The 20,128-nt window shown below is 46.2% G+C and overlaps 1 protein-coding gene across 2 annotated transcripts in view; it reads right to left on the bottom strand.

Annotated features, from left to right (window-relative positions):
• PIK3R6 (phosphoinositide-3-kinase regulatory subunit 6) overlaps positions 1–20,128 on the bottom strand; it is a 688,429-nt gene that overhangs the window by 172,458 nt on the left and 495,843 nt on the right. For both annotated transcript variants that reach the window (XM_086930633.1, XM_086930634.1), the window contains exon 13: positions 2,446–2,542. In XM_086930633.1, coding sequence (XP_086786759.1) covers positions 2,446–2,542 — 97 coding nt within the window. The remainder of the gene's footprint in view (positions 1–2,445; positions 2,543–20,128) is intronic.

The raw sequence follows: 20,128 nt of genomic DNA, 5'->3' as shown, positions 1-20,128 counted from the left end.
TACACAGCACACTACCAAGCACGATCCTCTGCATTTGCCGTAAACATCCATCTTCCAAACATAGCTCCCCTTCACATATTCTCTGGACCCACTGTCTTCTTTTCAAACCCAGTTACAGATTTGTGGCTCTCTAGAAAGACCCTCAATGCTGTGAGCCTGTAAAAGTCTAGGTTTTCTCCTTATGTAGCACGCCGTTTGTTTTGTTGCACATCAAAAGAAAGCTGTGCAACCCATTGCATAGTTTTTTCTATACGACTAGGAGTTCTATGCTCTTGTTTTGGGTAGTTCAGATTAAACCCAGGAAGATCGGCACTCAGATTTCCTTGCAGAAAATCTATTGATTTTTGGAGGCTGAGCGTATAATCTCCTGTCTCTTTTGAGGAATCCTCAAGTCAACCAGTCACTGTTTCTGAACCTTTTCCCTTCGGACATCTTGCAGATAACAAATTGCCTAATGGCCAGCAGGTCTGTGCCATCGACCCCCAACACTTTGGTGGTAAAAAGTGCCTTACCCCATCTTTAGGTCTTCCTTTTCATCCAAAGAAACCCCAAACTCTTAGGCGTGAGGCCCCTGTGTTCCTCAACTTCCCTCCCAGTCAGATCCCGAGTGCACATTTTTAAAATGGTTATAGCTTTCCATTGAGTTCAGTGACAATGATGATACTCTCCACTTTTGCCATGCACTGTTCAAAGTCTCCCAGCTGTGTACTGTGTTGGCCAAGTCTTCACTCCAGTTCTTCTAAATTCATCACTGTGACTGTGTCCTTCATCACTGTGACCTTGTAGTCAATACTCCCAACTATGGCCTTCAATGCCTCAGCAGATCTTGAATTAGTTTCTCACTAGGTGTAAATAAAGCTTGCCCCACAGGGAATCTCTGGTTCTCTGTCCACCTCATTAGTCCAGGATGTTGTCACATGGCACACAGCAATCATTTTTGTTTTCTCTTCCTCTGGTGTTCTTGCCTTTAATGTTCTCGGGCAGCAATTTGACCTCTCCACTTTAAATTATGCATCAGGTGCTCAGGGTGCAAGCTGTAGCTTTATGTGCTCTTTTTCTGTCTCAGTAACTGAGTGTTAGGATCAGTGACCAGTATTGGGATCAGAGCATCGAGTGTCATGTCTCTTCAACCATCACTAGTGACTTTGACTCCACTCCTTTCATGCTGGTTGCCACTGATCCCAGCAGTGGGAGTCACGCTGGTGTACAGCAAAAAGATGTTCATCGTGGCTAGCTACTCACCCCTGCTTCATTTTGGGGAGGAGTAGCTGGTGTTCCCGATACTGGATCTGCCACTGGCAATACCAATTTCCATGTTGGGGGTGAAATGGTGCAGGATCGGAGACCAATTCATGACTGCATGTCTGATGCCATTTCCACCAGGGTTCAGAGCTTTATTTGTAATAAATAAATAAAAGTAAGTGGAGGTGCTCAAGGTTGATGTTAGTAAGTTGGTACCGATGCTGCAGAACACTGGGATTGTCACATACCAAGGCTGTGGAGTATTTACTCCACTTCATGTCACTTTCTTTTAGTGCCCCACTCCAATTGCACATATTACATGATGTTGGTGTTCCGTCTGTGTAGGAGACCAACAGCATGATACCGCCTTATCTTCATTTATAACCTCCCATGAGGACTGGTCCTTTTACTTCTGTTACACGGTATGTCTGTAGCACTATTTTCTTTAAAGAGTTTTTCCTACTGCAGACACGATGTGCTTTCCTGCAACATTCAGCACAACATGCACGCTTCCATTTTCCAAGCAGCCCGGGAAAATGGCGGCTGCTTCTTTGAAATGCAATAGGTCTCACATTTACAAGAGTTTAAGCTATTGGCATTGTAAATGACAATGCATTTTATTTGTGTGCTAACCGTTTCCGCGCTGCGCGAATTTTCACGCTGTGCAGGCGTTTTATTGAGTGGGCAGAGTTCAGACGACCCCTTGCCGTCCTCCACAAACGCCCACCGTGACGTCAGACGGTCGGGAGCCGTCCGAAGCACACAAGGGGTTAATTATAAAAACAGATAAATAAAAGGCATTGTCGTTTAAAATGCCAATAGCTTAAACTCTGGCAAATATTAGAACTATTGCACTGCAAATGTTTGTCAAAATATGCCCCTCTTTCTACTACAGACTCATACTACAGAATGTAGGAGCGGTTTCTCTAACTTTATACAAATCTTCTTACTACTGCAATAATGGAACAGACTTCTTTATATACTTGCTAAAGATCATTATTCTAAATTTTTTTTGAAAGAATCAGGAATTAAAATGAGGGAAGGAAATGGAAAAATGAAAATCCCACTAGAGCTGATCAATGGACTGCTGTGGTGTGCATTACATTTTGGCTTTCTGACTGGGGCTGCTTCAATACATCATACAGAAGGAAGTGGCACATGCAGAACATATCTCCAAGACCCCATGGCACCATGAATGCTCACCTTGTTGGCGGGGGAAGCTGATGGCGGGACCAGGACCGGTATGTAGTAAAACTGTAAGTTTGCCTTTATCGTGCCAAACGGTTTGCATTCACATTTCCTGAAACAGGCAAAAGTGACAAACAATGAAGTAACTGTCAGAATCGTAAGGAAGAGTTTCAAACAAAATTAAGGAACTTCACTGTATAACTCACTGACCTACCAATGCTTTTCCTAACTCATTGGTGTAGAGCGTAAATAAAAATGGTGCCAGGACACAACCCTGTGTTACCCCCTTCTCCACGCCGAATGGAGCCGTACATTCACCTTTTACCCCATACCGTGCCCTAGCTCTCATTCATACTAATATAATAAAGAGAGAGCCCAATCCTTTGAGGTGGGTAATCTCAGGAACCACAGCACCAATCACAACACCCAATACTGCGTTGGAAAGGGCAGTTGCAGAAGTAGGACATAGGCTATGCAGACGCCCACCATATACATTTAAAAGGTAAAAGAACCGTGCCAGCAAAGTAGTCCCTTGTGGGCGTGTCTGCGTTGTGCTGTGGGTGTGACAAACGCTGGGGGCGTGTGGTATGTTCCGCCCTTCATGCCATGTCTCATATCGTATGCTAATCCCACCCTGCTCCCTTTAAATACCCCTGCACCCCACGATCATAACCCACCCTTACTCCTTAAAATACCCCAACACCCTTAAACACTAACCCATCTTAACCCTATAAATATACCCTGTACCCCAAAACGCAAACCTATCCCTAAACCCTAAAAATACCCCTGTACCCCAAAACCCAAACCTAGCCCTGAACCCTATAACCCTTGTACTTCAAAACCCAAACCTACCCCTGAACGCTAAAAATACCCCTGTACCCCAAAACCCAAACCTACCCCTGAACCCTAAAATACCCCTATACCCCCAAACCTAGCCCTGAACCCTTAAAATACCCCTGTACCCCAAAACCCAAACCTTTCCCTGAACCCTAAAAATACCCCTGTACCCCAAAAACCAAACCTACCCCTGAGCCCTATAAATACCCCTGTACTTCAAACCCCAAACCTACCCCTGAACCCTAAAATATCCCTGTACCCCAAAACACAAACCTAGACCTGAACCCTAAAAATACCCCTGTACCCCAAAAACCAAACCTACCCCATAGCCCTATAAATACCCCTGTACTTCAAACCCCAAACCTACCCCTGAACCCTAAAATATCCCTGTACCCCAAAACACAAACCTAGACCTGAACCCTAAAAATACCCCTGTACCCCAAACCTAGCCCTGAACCCTAAAAATACCCGGTACCCCAAAAACTAAACCTGCCCTATATATACCCCTGTACTTCAAAACCCAAACCTACCCCTGAACCCTAAAATACCCCTGTACCCCAAAACACAAACCTAGCCCTGACCCCTTAAAATACCCCTGTACCCCAAAACCCAAACCTACCCCTGAACCCTAAAAATACCCCTATACCCCAAAACCCAAACCTAGCCCTGAACCCTAAAAATACCCCTGTACCCAAAAACCCATACCTATCCCTAAAACTACCCCTGTACCCCATAACCCAAAACTATATCTGAACCCTTAAAATACCCAAACACCCCAAAACATATACCTCAGTACACCAAAACATATACCCCTATACCCATACTTACCTTATCCAAACATAAAAAAAAAAACATGCTTTTACCATTCATGCATTTACAACGAATTTCGTTGTAAATGTATGCGTGGTAAAAGCATATAAAATGTAATGCCATGGGTTATAATGGCATTGCGGAGTCATGGTACTTTCGTAATGAAAGTATGCGGAGTGATAGTATGCTGAAAGAAAGTTGCGGAATGATGGGTGTTTACCCTCCCCCGGTAAGTACATTGGTGGCACAGCGGCCCACATCTCCAGCAACATACTCATATTTTTTCACCACCCATTTGAAAAATGCACAGGTCTCTCTCATTGATGGCCAGCACAGACATACACTTTTAGACACACCTCCCGCCACAAGTTCTAGAATTGCGAACTTTAGAGCTCGCATTTAAAATGTGTTCTTCTGTAATGTAGATTGTGCTCATGCCATGTTGTCGAGTTCGCGCTATATAATATTGCAAGGAAAAATAAACTAGGGAAACTCGAGTTCACACACTACTGAACGCGCACTCTTAAGTGCATCAGGAGTGCACTGTGAATCGGAGCGTTTCACAGGCCTGTCACAGATAAGAAATGCTATCAAAACAAAATCCTACAAAACAATATACTACTGGCCGGCAGCAATTCATACCCGGACATCGTCGGGACGGGCTGCTAGTATTTGAATAAAGGTGTCTCAGGAAATGTAAGAGTGGGGCTTCACACCCATGTTGGCCAATATGGTCCACAAATTATTGTGTTCCACGCAGTCAAATGCTGCAGTTAGGTCAACAAAGGCCCGACATAATTTGCCCTGCTTGGCCACTACAAACTTTCCGATTGGCAGGTTTAGATTTAATCCCTGCTCAACCGTACCCAAGCCTTCCCGGAACCAAACTGCAACTCTGACATTATATTGCTGTCCTCATCCCATACCTGGAGTCAGTTAAGCACTATACTCCCTACTACCTTCACCAGGGAATCAAGAAGTAATAAAGGCCGGTAACAAGCGGGGTTTTGCTGATCCCCTTTCTTAACGATTGGGACCAAAACTGATTCTGACCATGTCGTAATGACGTAGTTACAAGTGTCCTGTCCTATATTTGATTTGCATGTCGTAATGAACCCTGTGGAACAAGAAGCTTTTATCACTTGAGTTAACAATGGGGCCCATAACTGCAAATTGGCTTTAAATAGGTCTACAGGCACACCGTCTGGACCCGGTGCCTTACTTTCCTTACTACACTTAATTGCAATGATGACCTCATCTAAAGTTATGTGGAGGTTCATTGAGTGCTCCCTTATGCCAGTTGAAGCCTGCAATAAGCTGGGTTTGGTCTGCAACTGGCTGTCTTGTGTGGCTTTATACATGTCTGTAAAGTGTATATATATAACACTATATTGGCCCTTCTCTACGCCTTCTCTATGCCGAGGACGCAGTTTTAATATCCCACACACAATTGGGGCTACAACGGGTTTTAACTTCCTTCACTGTTTTTATGCAGAACTAGGACTTCAAGTAAATATACCAAGGACATTTATCATGAATGCGAAATAGGAAGCACTAAGTGCAGCGATATATATTATATATATATATATATATATATACACACACACACACATATATATATATATCCCACAATTATGAATTATTTTTGATCACAGGGGCACGTGGTCCAGGCAGTTAATGGCAGGAGGCTTGCATTCTTAAAATCAACAGCAACCCTATCACACTTTGCACGGAAACCTAGAAAAAGACGCCCCCCTCCCGAGGAATTGATAAACATATATAGAGCAAAATGCGTCACCACCACTATATACGGGGAGGTATATGGGGTTATACTAACACCCAGCCACTACAGATGGTGGAAAACACTTTTCTAAGATTCCTCCTAGCAGTTCCGGATAGCTCTTCTACTTACATATGTCATGCAGAATTGGGCTTAACATATATAACTGATTTAATAAAAATCCAAACAGTCCTATTATGGCACAGAATATGGACAAATACGAAAACCAAGCTCAACAGGGGTATTATAAGAGATTGTACTAAACTAGATAGGGCCTCCAATATCCCATGGTTGAAATACATAAAAGAATTAATGCAGGATCTAGGACACCCGGAAAATTATGAAAAGCTAAGTTCCACACTCTCTGACACTAGGGAAGATCTTCAAAAAGAGTGTATGACTCTTCAGGAGTCCTGTAGACTCTCTACAGAAATAAGGAGGCCGATAGTTCGGTCCAATCAATTGTCACCGATTACATATGACATGCAACCATACCTAAAATACGTGGAGGATTCTCAGGATATATTCGCCCTGACTCCTTTTAGGTTTGGTATCTTCCACCGAATCACATCCTTTCCCATAATCATCGATTAGACAACACAATTTATGTGTCAATACAAAGAAAGAAATGGATTCTACCAATTTTAAAGATATTGGGTTTTAGACAATGCCAAACTGCATTATTGTTTTTACAATTTTTACAGAAAGATGATTTTACCAGCTCTATAGCACGATTTTTAAGGAACATAATCTGTTGCAGAAAAACTATGATGATATAAATTTTGCTGCTTGGTTACATCATTGTATATCATAATTTATAAATTCATGTTTTTTATGATAAATGAAATGTGTATGATGATACATGTTGGTTTGTATTGCTTCTACTTTTATGATTTTTTTTGTGAAGAATCGAATAAAGCATTTTGAATTGAATTGTCTCACAAACCTAAAGTACAACTTCATGGAAAGCATGATGGATAGTGTCTATGGCACATTTCAAACCATGCCCATACGGGCTTCCTGCACAGAGAATAAAAGAAATAATAAAATAAAATACTAAATACAAAGTACTTGGTAGTTCTGTATATCCAGCTAAAGAAAAACGATTTCTTATCGTATCCCCATTAGGCAGCTAAGCGAAAGGAGACCGATGGAAATTAATTCTGCCATTCTGTTAAAGTGATGGGAAATTTGAAGTCAGAACTCAGATCTCCTAGTGAAAGCAATCAACTTGGACTAAATCTCCTAGAAATAGGTACCTGGGGGTTAAAACTCAATCATAAATGCTAACCATCCATTCACTCAGCTCAAAAGTCGTCTCGTCCATGCTTTGAAAATGATGATGGTTTAAAATATAACTAGGGAGATGGAGTCACTTCAAAACACTCCGCTATATAACTGTGTTCCAAGTCCAAAGAGTCCTAAATCATACCTTTAAATAAACAGCTGTTATGCCTCCAACCCCCCCCCCCCCCCCCACCTCCTTCCCCCTCTCCTCAGCTGCACATATACGATCTAAAGGATACACTTTGAAATGTAAGTTTCAGTTTTCGTGCATACTTGAATAAATGCAGAGATCAAACAATGCTACATCTAAATATAGAAGTTGGTTTATACTTGGAAAATTGGCAAAGTGTTATCAGTTTTCTAGCTCTGTCGTCAACTGTGGATCTGCTAAGGGCTTGCATGATGTAGTGAATACAAATAATCTTACAAATACCATTATTTATGACCTTTGCTTAAGGCTGAAAGGATTGTATTCCATGATGTTTGGAGCTCTAGGTCATTAACATGAACAGTAAGAAGCTCCTTTGCCATATTTACCAAATTCAGACGCACTCATATCAAGCCTCTGAGTGCCCTTGCCCCACCAACACGTGGCAATAGACAATTTGGCTACTAGTAAAAGTTTTTATAGAGGCTTGTGCGAAGCCGTGTCGGAAGCATTGCACTATGATAGATAGCCTCTTTTTTCCCCACTCCGCAGCTTCCAAGTCGCTCTAAGACCGTCTATGATAAAACCATTATCACAAGGCGTACTGCAGGGCTCTATTTTAAGCACTACTTTATTCAATTTATATATCTGCTCCTTAGCTGAGTTGGTTGAAAGACACACCGGGAAAATTGCACCATATGCAGACGATACACAGCTAATTGTTTGGACATTGGCTTGGTGGCCTGATGTCCTGGGCCAGACTCCCGCTCCTAAATCCAAAACCAAAAATCTGGACTTCAGGTTTGACTTCAAATTGTCTTTTGAGAGTCCGATAAGCAGTGTTGCGGGGAAATGCTTCGGGATCCTTAAAATCCTGAGAAAGTCTCTGGACCTGCTCCCTATAGTGGCAAGCAAAACCATTGTAACTTCTCAGATAGATTATCGTAACGTGTTATTCCTTCGAGTAGCCAAAGAAAGCTTCAAGAAACTCCAAAGGATGCAGAATGCAGCAGCACGCCTAGTTCTAAATCTTCCTAGAAAGACGTTAACTACTGATGCCCTTGCTACTCTTCACTGGCTCCCAGTAGAAAATAGAATCACTTTCAAAGCCATGTGTCACTGCTACAAAATTCTTAATAGGAGAGGCCCCAAATATCTGCTCCCAATGGTGCAAACCTATCTGCCTCAAAGTAGTGCTGGTGCCCTGGGTGCTGAGGGCAGGGTTAGGGGACTGATATGTTAGCCCCTACCAGTCCACCTGAGAGCTGAACCATCTGAAAATATTTTCAAACACATACTTATGTCTATGTCTTGGTTAAGTCTGCTGAGACTGGCCTTAGTTTTCCTTCCCCATGCCGTATTTCTGCTTTGTTTTTACCTGGTAGGTTAGGCCCTAGCGCAGGGCCAAACTGCAAGGTGTAACCATGCACTCTAGAAATTGCCTTATTATTTGGTAATAGTCATGAATGATTGATCGGACGGTAACTACTGGGGGTTTTAGGTAGGGAGAATGAATTACTTCACTGGCACTATAAAGTGAGTTAAACTTTCAAAGTCATAGAACTATTAAAATGTTTTTTTAAGAGGTTAAACACCGACATTTTGCCAGAAAATCATTACAATGCAACAACATAGAAAGGATAAAAGTAAGATAGAGCTGTTGGCAAGGAGAAAGTTCCCCTGCATGGCTCTGAAGAGTCAAGTTCCCTTTAGCAAGCGGTTATATTTTTAATACCTGCCTCAGCACGCAAAGATTATGCGTGTGAGCTGGGATTTTTCCATGACAAGGAGCAAGTCCCCGAGGAGGGATCTCTAGTTGGAGGGGCACACCATATGGACCTTCAGTTGGAAAACAGTGACTACTACCCCCACGCCTGGCTATACATGGCATTGGAGGTAGTGACAATATTATAATAGCAGGACAGGCCTTTTTATCCAACACCTACATGGGAAAGTAATGTACCAGCATCTCCTATCAGGAGTGTGGAATTTAATAAAGTATCTACTTGTCCATGGGGTGGGTTACTACATAAATCTAGTTATTCTATAAAAGTTCACTTGTCCCTTTCGTGCCAGGTGGTGCGGTCAAGTCAAGTCAAGTCATAAAATTTATATAGCGCACTACATACCCAGAGGGTTTCAAGGCGCTTAGGAAGGGGAGGAGGATTATTTGTCAAATATCCACGTTTTAAGCTGCTTTCTGAAGGCTAGGTGATTCTGGGTGAGGCGAAGGTAAGCGGGGAGTGAGTTCCATGTTTTGGCAGCCAGGTATGAGAAGGATCTGCCTCCCATGGTGGTCTTGTTGATGCGAGGTACAGTGGCGAAGGCTTGGCTGGAAGAGCGAAGTTGGCAGGAGGGGGTGTAGAAGGACAGTCGAGAGTTGAGGCAATCTGGTCCGATGTCGTAGAGTGATTTGTGTGCGTGGGTAAGTAGTCGGAAAGTAATCCTCTTATTAACGGGTAGCCAGTGGAGGTCTTTAAGGTGGCCAGAGATGTGTTCGTTGCGTGGGATGTCTAATATGAGCCTGGCTGAGGCGTTTTGGATTCGTTGTAGTTTCTTCTGGAGTTTAGCGGTGGTACCTGCGTAGAGGGTGTTTCCGTAGTCCAGTCGGCTCGTGACTAGAGCGTGGGTGACTGTTTTCCTTGTTTCGGTGGGGATCCAGCGAAATGTTTTTCTGAGCATGCGAAGAATGTTAAAGCAGGAGGAGGATACGGCGCTGACTTGTCTGTTCATTGAGAGTGAAGAATCCAGGATGACGCCAAGGTTCCGTGCGTGGTCTGTCGGGATGGGTGCGTTTCCGAGGGCTTCCGGCCACCAGGAGTCGTCCCATGCAGAGGGGGATTTACCTAAGATGAGGACTTCTGTTTTGTCTGAGTTCAGTTTCAGACGGCTTTGTTTCATCCATTCGGCGACTTCTTTCATTCCTTCGTGTAGGTTAGTTTTGGCGGTGCTGGGGTCCTTGGTGAGAGATAGGATCAGTTAAGTGTCATCCGCGTAAGAGATGATGTTGAGGTTGTGTTGGCGGGCAATGGCCGCGAGGGGGCTCATGTATACGTTGAAGAGGGTGGGACTGAGTGAGGATCCTTGTGGTACGCCGCAGATGATTTCAGAGGCCTCGGACTTGAATGGTGGGAGGCGGACTCTCTGGGTTCTTCCGGTGAGGAACGAGGTGATCCATTCCAGTGCCTTTCCTTGGATTCCGATGTTTCTGAGGCGTTGTAAAAGGGTGCTGTGGCAGACTGTGTCGAAGGCTGCAGAGAGGTCGAGGAGGATGAGGGCGACTGTGTCTCCATTGTCCAGTAGTGTTCGAATGTCGTCTGTTGCTGCGATGAGGGCGGTCTCAGTGCTGTGTTTGGCTCGGAAGCCAGATTGTGAGGGGTCGAGTGATTTGTTGGCTTCGAGGAAGGCGGCGAGCTGGTTGTTGACGGCTTTCTCGATGACTTTGGCCGGGAATGGAAGAAGCGAGATGGGGCGGTAGTTTTTGAGTTCGGTGGGGTCTGCGGTGACAAATTATTATATAAATCTCTTTATAGAAGAGCTCTGATATAGCCGCTCTGATTATGACAGGGCTTGAATACTAGCAATTACCTAATTTTACCACCTTTCCTCAGATCTACATACCGGGGTTGAAGGTAGTGGTAAGCAATAGTTCCAGGGTTCGGATGCCCTACGGATTCTGCGCAAACCTACTAATCTGCATATTTTAAGGGGTTTCACCAGGTCTTTCCTAATCTTTTCCCTCACTGAGAAAGGTTGGAAATTTCCCCCTGACAATGGTAGACATAAAAGTTCTCTTAAGGTTTAGAAAAAAGTGGTTTGAGGGCTAGCGAAATTGCAAATGCTCAACAGAATTTCACATGAGCATATCTACACATGCCTATTTGTTCTTGCTAAAATACAGTTCCCAAATATTTTCTAGGAGTACGATATCTTGGCTGACTTTTTTTAAATACTTGTGAATTCATGAAAGTCGTAAATATGCACTAATACAAGGACATATACCATTGGTGCAGTTTTGAGACTATAATAATTGGCCCTGCTTATTAGGTGGAGAAGTGTGGCTCACTGGTTAGAGGAGGCAGACCTGGAAGCAGAGGTCAGCCCAGGACCAGAGTTCAATTCCCGGCTCGGCTGGGTCTTGAGTCCTAAAATGTCCATGGACTCTACAATTCTCACTACGGTGCCTACTCGAGTCACGGGTTCACACTCTGCGACTCTGGGCAATAGCTTGCTTAATCTCCACAACGGCCCCTTGCGGCGGGATGCCTGGCTTTCACCTTGCGGATACCCTGCCGGGGCTATCTCACAGGGGAATACCAGGACGGTTTCCCTAAGCAAGCGCTTAGAAACCGGTTGGCGATTTGCTCTATATAAATTCCTGTACATTTACATTTACATTTAGGTCTGGCCTTAACCAAGACCTTTAGTGTTTATTAAAATTCTATCTTTCTCTCATCTATTGTGTGGCTTCACTGTGAGTGACTGCATTCTGCTCTTTCACAAGGAGCATATCAGCACACAGAGTAAATGTGTTCAGTGTCAGGAACTACTGTGGCAATGTGTGGTTTTTGAGACGGAAAAAAATGTTTAGCTTTTGCCTATGTTTGTTATAATGGTGAGGGCCCAGCAGCTCCCACAACAATGAGGTTTTATACAAACCATGCCAAAACAAGACACACACTGACAAAACCAAAATGCTGACCACCAATTTCAGACCTACTGACTTTGCCAAGGCTGGTTTATTTTTGTGTTTCCCATAATCTTGTTGAACTTGTGTTAGACCGGTCATCCTTAAGGTGGTGCGCATGCTTCTTCCATAATCACGTGTGTAATTGGTGTATACCGGATTGGTATATTTAATTTACCTGCAAGTCCCTTTTAAAGTGGTATACCATATACCCAGAGCCTGCAACTCAAATGCTACTAGTGGGCTTTCAGCACTGATTGTACCACATACAGAAGTAGCCTTCAAAGCCTAACTCAGGCCTGCCACTGCAGTGCCTGTGTGTGCAGTTCACTGCCCCTTCGACTTGGAATTTAAAACTACTTGCCAAGCCTTAAACTCCCATTTTCTTCCACATAAGCCAACCCTAAGGTAGGGCCAAGATAGCCCTAAGGGCGGGGTCCTGTGCAAGCAAAAAGTAGGACATGTACTTTTATGTTTTGCATGTTCTGGTAGTGACAAACAGCTACATTTGTTTCTCACTACTTTGAGGCCTACCCCTCTCATAGGTTAACATTGAGAATTCCTTAATACACTTTTAAACTGTAATTCCTGATCCGAGAGGAGTAGCCAGTTCATGTTTTATATCTTTGGACTGGTAATGATAAATCCTCCTTTCTGATAAAGTAGGATTTAACATTACTGTTTAAGAAATGCAACTTTTAGAAAGATAACATTTCTCTGCACTTACTGCCCTGTGTGTTTTGCAGCCAGTCTCCAAGACACGTCTGAGATGAGTCACAGCTAAACTTTGTGCATTCCCTCTAGAAAGCCACATACACAGGAAGACTAGGTGTGTTTGAGTACCTATCTGTTAGAGCTGGCACTTTCTGGTTGGCTGAGGCAATGCCCTAGTCAGGCAGAACGTACCACTTCCATCAAGGGCAGGTGATTACACTCACTGTAAAACCTGCTCTCACCCTTGGATAGCTTGATACTGAGCAGTCAGGTTTATCACAGAGGTGATGTGTATAGTATTGGCACAGCACTAACACACAAATACACTGAGAATCACAAAAGAGACTTCACAAGTAGTGACTGTAAATAAAGTTTATATTCAACACACACATTAATTAACACAACATAAACATCATATATCTCTGGGCATTATTCACACTTTGAAATACAAGAAGCAGAACTTGGCCAAACCATACTAAAATGACATCAGAAGTAATCAATCAATCAATCAAGGAATTGTAAAGCACGTTACTCACCCGTGAGTGTCCCATGGTGCTGGAGGGGAGGGGCGTAAGCAGCTCAGTTCAGTCGGAGAGCCAGGTCTTGAGGGTCTTCCTGAAGATGTTCAGAGAGAGGGGGTGTCTGATGTCAACAAGGAGCTCATTCCAGGTCTTGGCTGCGATGTAGTAGAAGGCTATTCCGCCCGTTCTGGCTCTGTGGATGTGCGAGGTTCCAGCGAGGTAAAGGTCGGTGAATCGGAAGTTTCTCTTGGGTATGTGATCAATCAATCAATCAATCAGTGACACTTATAAAGCGCGCTACATACCCGTGGGGTCTCAAGGCGCTGGGGGGGGGGGAGCCGCTACTGCTCGAATAGCCAGGTCTTCAGCTTCTTCCTGAAGGAGAGGTGGTCTTGGGTCAGGCGCAGGTCGGTCGGGAGGGAGTTCCAGGTCTTGGCGGCCAGGTGGGAGAAGGACCTTCCTCCTGTAGTCGCTCTTCGGATGCGGGGGACGGCGGCGAGGGCGTGGTTGGCTGATCGGAGGTGGCGTTTGGGAGCGTAGAAGTTGACTCGGCTGTTGAGGTAGCTCGGGCCTTGGTCGTGTAGGGCTTTGTGTGCGTGGGTGAGGAGGCGGAAGGTGATTCTTTTGTTGACGGGGAGCCAGTGAAGGTCTCGCAGATGTCCGGAGATGTGGCTGGTTCGTGGGATGTCGAGGATGAGTCTGGCTGAGGCGTTCTGGATCCGCTGGAGTCTCTTCTGGAGCTTGGCGGTGGTCCCGGCGTAGAGGGCGTTGCCGTAGTCCAGTCGGCTGGTGACGAGGGCCTGGGTGACGGTCTTCCTGGTCTCGGTGGGGATCCACCAGAAGATCTTCCGTAGCATGCGTAGGATGTTGAAGCATGCCGAGGAGACGTTGTTGACTTGCCTGGTCATGGAGAGGGAGGAGTCCAGGATGAAGCCCAGGTTGCGTGCATGGTCTGTCGGTTTGGGTGCGGTGCCCAGGGCGGGAGGCCACCAGGAGTCGTCCCAGGCGGAGGGAGAGGGGCCCAGGATGAGGACCTCCGTCTTGTCCGAGTTCAGTTTCAGGCGGCTGGTCGTCATCCACTCGGCTACCTCTTTCATCCCTTCGTGCAGGTTGGCTCTGGCGGCGGCGGGGTCGTTGGTCAGGGAGAGGATCAGCTGGGTGTCGTCGGCGTAGGAGATTATGCTGAGGTTGTGTTTGCGTACGATGGCCGCGAGGGGGCTCATGTAGACGTTGAAGAGGGTGGGGCTCAGAGATGATCCTTGGGGGACGCCGCAGATGACTTCGGTGGCCTCTGACTTGTACGGTGGTAGGCGGACTCTCTGTGTTCTCCCGTCGAGGAAGGAGGTGATCCACTCCAGCGCCTTGTCCTGGATTCCGACGTTGCTGAGGCGCTGCACTAGGGTGCGGTGGCAGACCGTGTCGAATGCCGCGGAGAGGTCTAGGAGGATGAGGGCCGCTGTTTCTCCATTGTCCATCAGGGCTCGGATGTCGTCGGTGGCGGCGATGAGGGCGGTCTCGGTGCTGTGGTTGGCTCGGAAGCCGGACTGTGAGGGGTCGAGGGATCCGTTCGTCTCGAGGAAAGCGGCCATCTGCTTGTTGACGGTCTTCTCGATGACTTTGGCTGGAAACGGGAGGAGCGAGATGGGGCGGTAGTTCTTGAGGTCGGTGGGGTCCGCTGTTGGTTTCTTGAGTAGGGCGCTGAGTTCGGCGTGTTTCCAGCTCTCGGGGAAGATGGTGGTGTCGAGGGATGTGTTGATGATGTCTCGCAGGTGGGGTGCGATGACAGCGTCGGCTTTGTTGAAGACGTGGTGAGGGCAGGGGTCGGTCGGTGATCCGGAGTGGATGGAGTTCATCGTGCGGATGGTGTCTTCGGTGCTGATCGGGGTCCAGGCGTGGAGGGTGGTGGTGGGGGGTGGTTGTTCGGTCATGGTGTGCGTTGGTTGGTTGTTGAAGCTGTTGTGTATGTCCGCGATCTTGTTGTGGAAGTATGAAGCCAGGGAGTTGCAGAGGTCTTGCGATGGGGTGATGTCGTTGTTTCCTGCGCTGGGGTTGGAAAGCTCTTTGACGATGTTGAAGAGTTCCTTGCAGTTGTGTGCGTTGTTGTCCAACCGGTCCTGTGGAAGGAGATTCTCTCATTGAGGTATTAGGGTCCGGTGTTGTGGAAGCATTGAAGGCGTGGGTGAGTATCTTGAATGTTACTCTCTTCTCGACGGGGAGCCAGTGGAGGTCTTGCAGGTGTTGGGTGATGTGTTCTTGTCAAGGAATGCAGAGGACAAGTCTAGCTGCGTTGTTCTGTATAGTCTGGAGTTTGAGGAGCAGAGACTTGTTTGTTCCGGCATAGCAGGTGTTTCTGTAGTCAAGTCTGCTGATTTTGAGTGCGTGGATGATTTTTCTTGAAACGGGGGGGATCCATTTGAAGGTCTTGCGAAGGATGCGGAGAATGTTGAAGCAGGTGTAGGCGACCTGTCAGGTCATGAAAAGGGAGGAGTCGAGTGCGAAGCTGAGATTCCGGGCGTGGTCTATGGGGGTGGGCGGGCTGCAGAGGGCGGTGGGGAACACTTGGGGAAGATCCGACTTTACCTTCCAGCACCCTTATGTGGAGCAAATAGCGGTCAGCCACAGACCCACCTGTGCAATCATTAGAATTCAGTATCACACAGTTATGGGGTGCACCCCAGATCACAATGATATCAGAATGATGTTCATTCAAAGAATTACAATACTTTTAAGCAGCACCGTGGGCTGAGGCTGCACGGGTAAATCAATCAATCATTCAATCAATGAATCATTCCGTCAGGGGAATTGTAAGCAAGCTGTTCACTCGAGAGGGTCTAAAGGCGGTGTGGGGTGGGTGAGCCGCTCCCTATCAGTCAAAAAGCCAGGTCTTGAGTGTCTTCCTAAAGATGTTCAGGGAGAGGGTGCGTCTGATATTGAGCGGGATCTCATTCCAGGTCTTGGCTGTGATGTAGGAGAAGGTTCTTCCACCTGTTCTGCTCTGCGGATGTGCAGGGTTTCGGCGAGGTCAGCGGATCGGAGGTTTCTCTTGGGTATGTGGAAGGAGATTCTCTTGTTGAGGTATTGGGGTCTGGTGTAGTGGAGGCATTTGTAGGAGTGGGTGAGTATCTTGAAAGTGAGTTTCTTCTCAACGGGGAGCCAGTGTAGGGAGGTGCGTTTGTGTTGAGGAATGCCGAGGACGAGTCTGGCTGCGGTGTTCTGTATGGTCTGGAGCTTGCGGAGCAGAGACTTGTTGACCCCGGTGTAGAGGGCGTTTCCATAGTCCAGTCTGCTGGTTATGAGTGTGTGAATGACAGCCTTTCTTGATTCGGGGGGGATCCACTTGAAGGTCTTTTGGAAGATTCGGAGGGTGTTGAAGTAGCTGGAGGTGACAGCGTCTACCCGTCGTGTCATGGAGAAGGAGGAGTTGAGTATGATGAAGAGGTTTCGGTGTGGTTCGTGGGTGTGGGGGGACTTTCGAGGGCAGTAGGCCACCAGGTGTTGTCCCATGCCGGGCGGGAGGGTCCAACGACAAGAATTTCTGTCTTCACCAAGTTGGCAAGGAATGAAACTTTTAAGCAACACCGCCGGGCAGTGTAGTGAATCCAGGCCGGTTCACAGGCAGTGAAACCCACACACACTTAATTGGCACGTTACGCGGTGTAATAGATATCAGGCAGGTTTGTATGGAAAGCATTCACTCACCGTGGCATACAGCACCGTAATGTAGTGCCAACTATATCCGGCAGGTCAATAGATAGCACACAGCAGACCCCATGGCCGAAGCCTCCCTCCACCATTCAACTCACCGACTACCCTATTCCCACAAGTTGGAGATAATCAGTCCTCCCGCGGATAATAGGCTGCTCATGGCTGAAGATACACTAAGTAAGGGTCCCTGGGAAGGAAGTGGGGGGGAAGGCAGTAGAGCTAATTAGAAGACAGTCATCAAATTCGGATTAGCCACCACTCTGGAAGTTCAGCCACGGGATGCGAAGCACAAGTGGGCTGAGGGCTATAGTCTGTCACTCAAAATGGGTTCAACAATGTGTCTTCTGGCACCACCCCAGTTCTCCGAAGTACGTGGGGGGGCCACACAGTCTCTTGACCCGCTTCTGATCACTCTCAGAAACGTACCTTCTGCCCAGTCAATTACTGTTACTACCCAGGGCCATTCCAGACAATACTACATGGTAACACAATGTCGTCAGAGGGTTCGTTGAAAGAAGACAGTAGGTCGACTGTAGTGAGTGTCCCAAAGGAACTGTCGATGCAGGAGAAATGAAGCGGGTGCCTCTCGGAAAAAAAAGACACCCTGCCAGGCACACATCGATCTGAGTCGCACCCTGGCAATATGGGCACAACATCTGATGCACAATGATATGAGTCACATCACACAATTCAGGTCTTACAATGAAGGGCTGCAAATGCCCTACCTCCCTGGAAGTGAGCCACAAAGTCTGGTGCATGATGATGCGAGTCGCACCAAACTATTCCGGTCTCACACATACAGGCGCAAATTTAGCAATGGCACACCAGGTAAAATGAGACACTACTACGGACATGCCCTCACCTCCAAGGGTCGCACCCTGTGAATCGGACTTCACATACATTAAGAGCAAACAGTTGGCGTATCGCGCAAGAGAGATGCAGCAGGATTGAGGATGCGGGCCACGCTGGATCACACCCGGTGAATCCGCTCACCAACAACATGCTTAGGCGTGTTAAGGTCCCCGCGATACAGGGGCCGCATACCTTTGAAGGAAGAATGGCTTTTGGGACTCCGCACAAAGCAGTCCTGTCTCCAGGCACAGTTCTTAGTTTCAAGCTCATGCCACGCTACCAGTTGGGATCGAGAAAACTATGTGGGTACTTATGAGGGCACTGCTCTCCAGGTGTCACAGGTAGATGTTGTGAGTCCCTTGTGGGAGGTCTTTGACGTCCCTGAGACCTCCACAAGAGAACATGGGTCAAGCCAACAACCTCTTGTAGAGCACACTTTAGAGTGCTACACAGCAGCAGGTTGTCAGCCCAGGCTGGCCACTATTTAGGAAGGGCACATGGTCAATGGCAGTACTCTTCCTTGTGTACAAGGCAGTGTGCACTTCGCACTTCCAGTTTCTCTGGTCCTACGTTCCCACAAATGTATCTCTGCCCTGCTGAACTATGGCACCAGTAGTTACACTGTAGTGTGTCTTTGAAGTTGGGGATGGCTCAGAGGGGTTTCTTTGAACCACAGATGTCTCCCCTAAATTTCAGCCCGGTCTGCTATGAGGGGGAGGGATTCCCTTAATGTACTGAGCATTTTACAAGGTGAGAATGACACCAGAGGCACTACTGGACGCAGAGGCAATGTTTTTAAGTATAAAACTAAACAACATGGAATAGAATAGAATAATCTATTTTTTCTAAACCTCTGTGGAGTCTTTTTGTGGTGTAATCATTGTATTACTGTGTGCGAGTGTTGCACAAATACCTTGCACATTGCCTCTTTAGATAAGCCGGACTGCTCTATGCCAAGTTACCTGAGGGTGAGAACAGTCTATCTTTTAGTGTATACCCTGCTTACCCTGACCAGAACAGTGGTTCCTGCCTTGCCTGGATGCATATCTCAGCCAACCAGAAATATCAGTTCTAACAGCTGGTTACACTGATCTTCCATCATGAATATTTTTAGGAAATACTAGCATGCATCAACACATTTTTCCAAATGATGCTGCAAAGAAATTATACCTATAATTTTACAATAGTTTAGCAAAATGTTTTTTTCCTATTTGCATTTTTTGTGAACATATTTTTAAAGCAAAGAATCATCCATCTTGCTTTCAAGCTTCTGCAAATATTTGCATCTAATCAGAGCATTCTGGGGCATTCTACATAGCCTCATATTGGTAAACTTCTAAAAAGTGTGTACATATTTTTATACTGGAACCACTGTAGGAAGGGCAGTCTGAACTTACATTTCCTTAGAGCGCTCACCCTAATAATAAAGGCTTTATATTAGTGAACCATACATATAAGTTTGAACAACCTTAACTTATGGACCCAAATATTAACTTAACTTCAGACAATTTTCTTCCTTGATGCATAATGTGATACTGTAAACTGTCAGCCAAAGGGTTTGTGCTGCAGGGGGTTTGGCTACTTGTCCCATGACAAAATCTACATGAAAACTTGTTGTTCTTGACCCCAAACAGTAAGTGCACATTCGTGACAAAGATCATGTTTGGAACAGCCTGCATCACAATAGCAAAAGTGCAGAACTACCCAGAGCCAGTCATAGAACCGATGGAATACACAAGACTGTCTCCAGCTTTGGTATAAAGATGGGGCACAGACTTCCAGTCAGTGTGCCAAGATTTATTTTCTGAGATTAGGTCACTATACCAGTGTGATAGAAAAAAAACTCTTTGAAATCCAGGGCTATCCACCACCAAGTCCCCTTGCAGGTTCAGGAGCACAGACCTAGGGAGGTCGTTTTGACCTGCAAGGACAGGCTGTGTGGATTCTGCATTGAGGAATAGAGTGGGCCAACTATTCAAGGAGGACACTGGAGGAGCCCTAACACAAGTAAGATACTGATCAGCAGGAGAGAAAGCAGCAAAGGAGGTGAGGGGTAAATATCAAAGATGTTCACTAGTGTACCTGTGGAGAACCTGCACCAGTCTGCGGGGATGATGCCTTGGAGCCCCTGGTGTTCCCCCACCATGGGACCGAGTATCTCCTTGGATGGAGGGTATTGAGAAACTCAAGGCTGACTGAGTACCAGTGCTGCAATCAAATTCAAGAAGTCAAAAAGCACTACAAGTAACTGGACTACAGTCCTGCAAAGAAAAGCAACCGTGGAGGGGCCTCCAAAAGGTGCGTACTCACCAAGAACATTTAGGGCAGGCACCTTTAGGTGGAGAATTTTTGTCTGG

Source organism: Lissotriton vulgaris, chromosome 7 (genome assembly GCF_964263255.1).
Source record: "Lissotriton vulgaris chromosome 7, aLisVul1.2, whole genome shotgun sequence".
NCBI lineage: Eukaryota > Metazoa > Chordata > Amphibia > Caudata > Salamandridae > Lissotriton > Lissotriton vulgaris.
The sequence above is the reverse complement of the archived record's forward strand: the minus strand, read 5'-3'. Positions and strand labels throughout refer to the sequence as shown.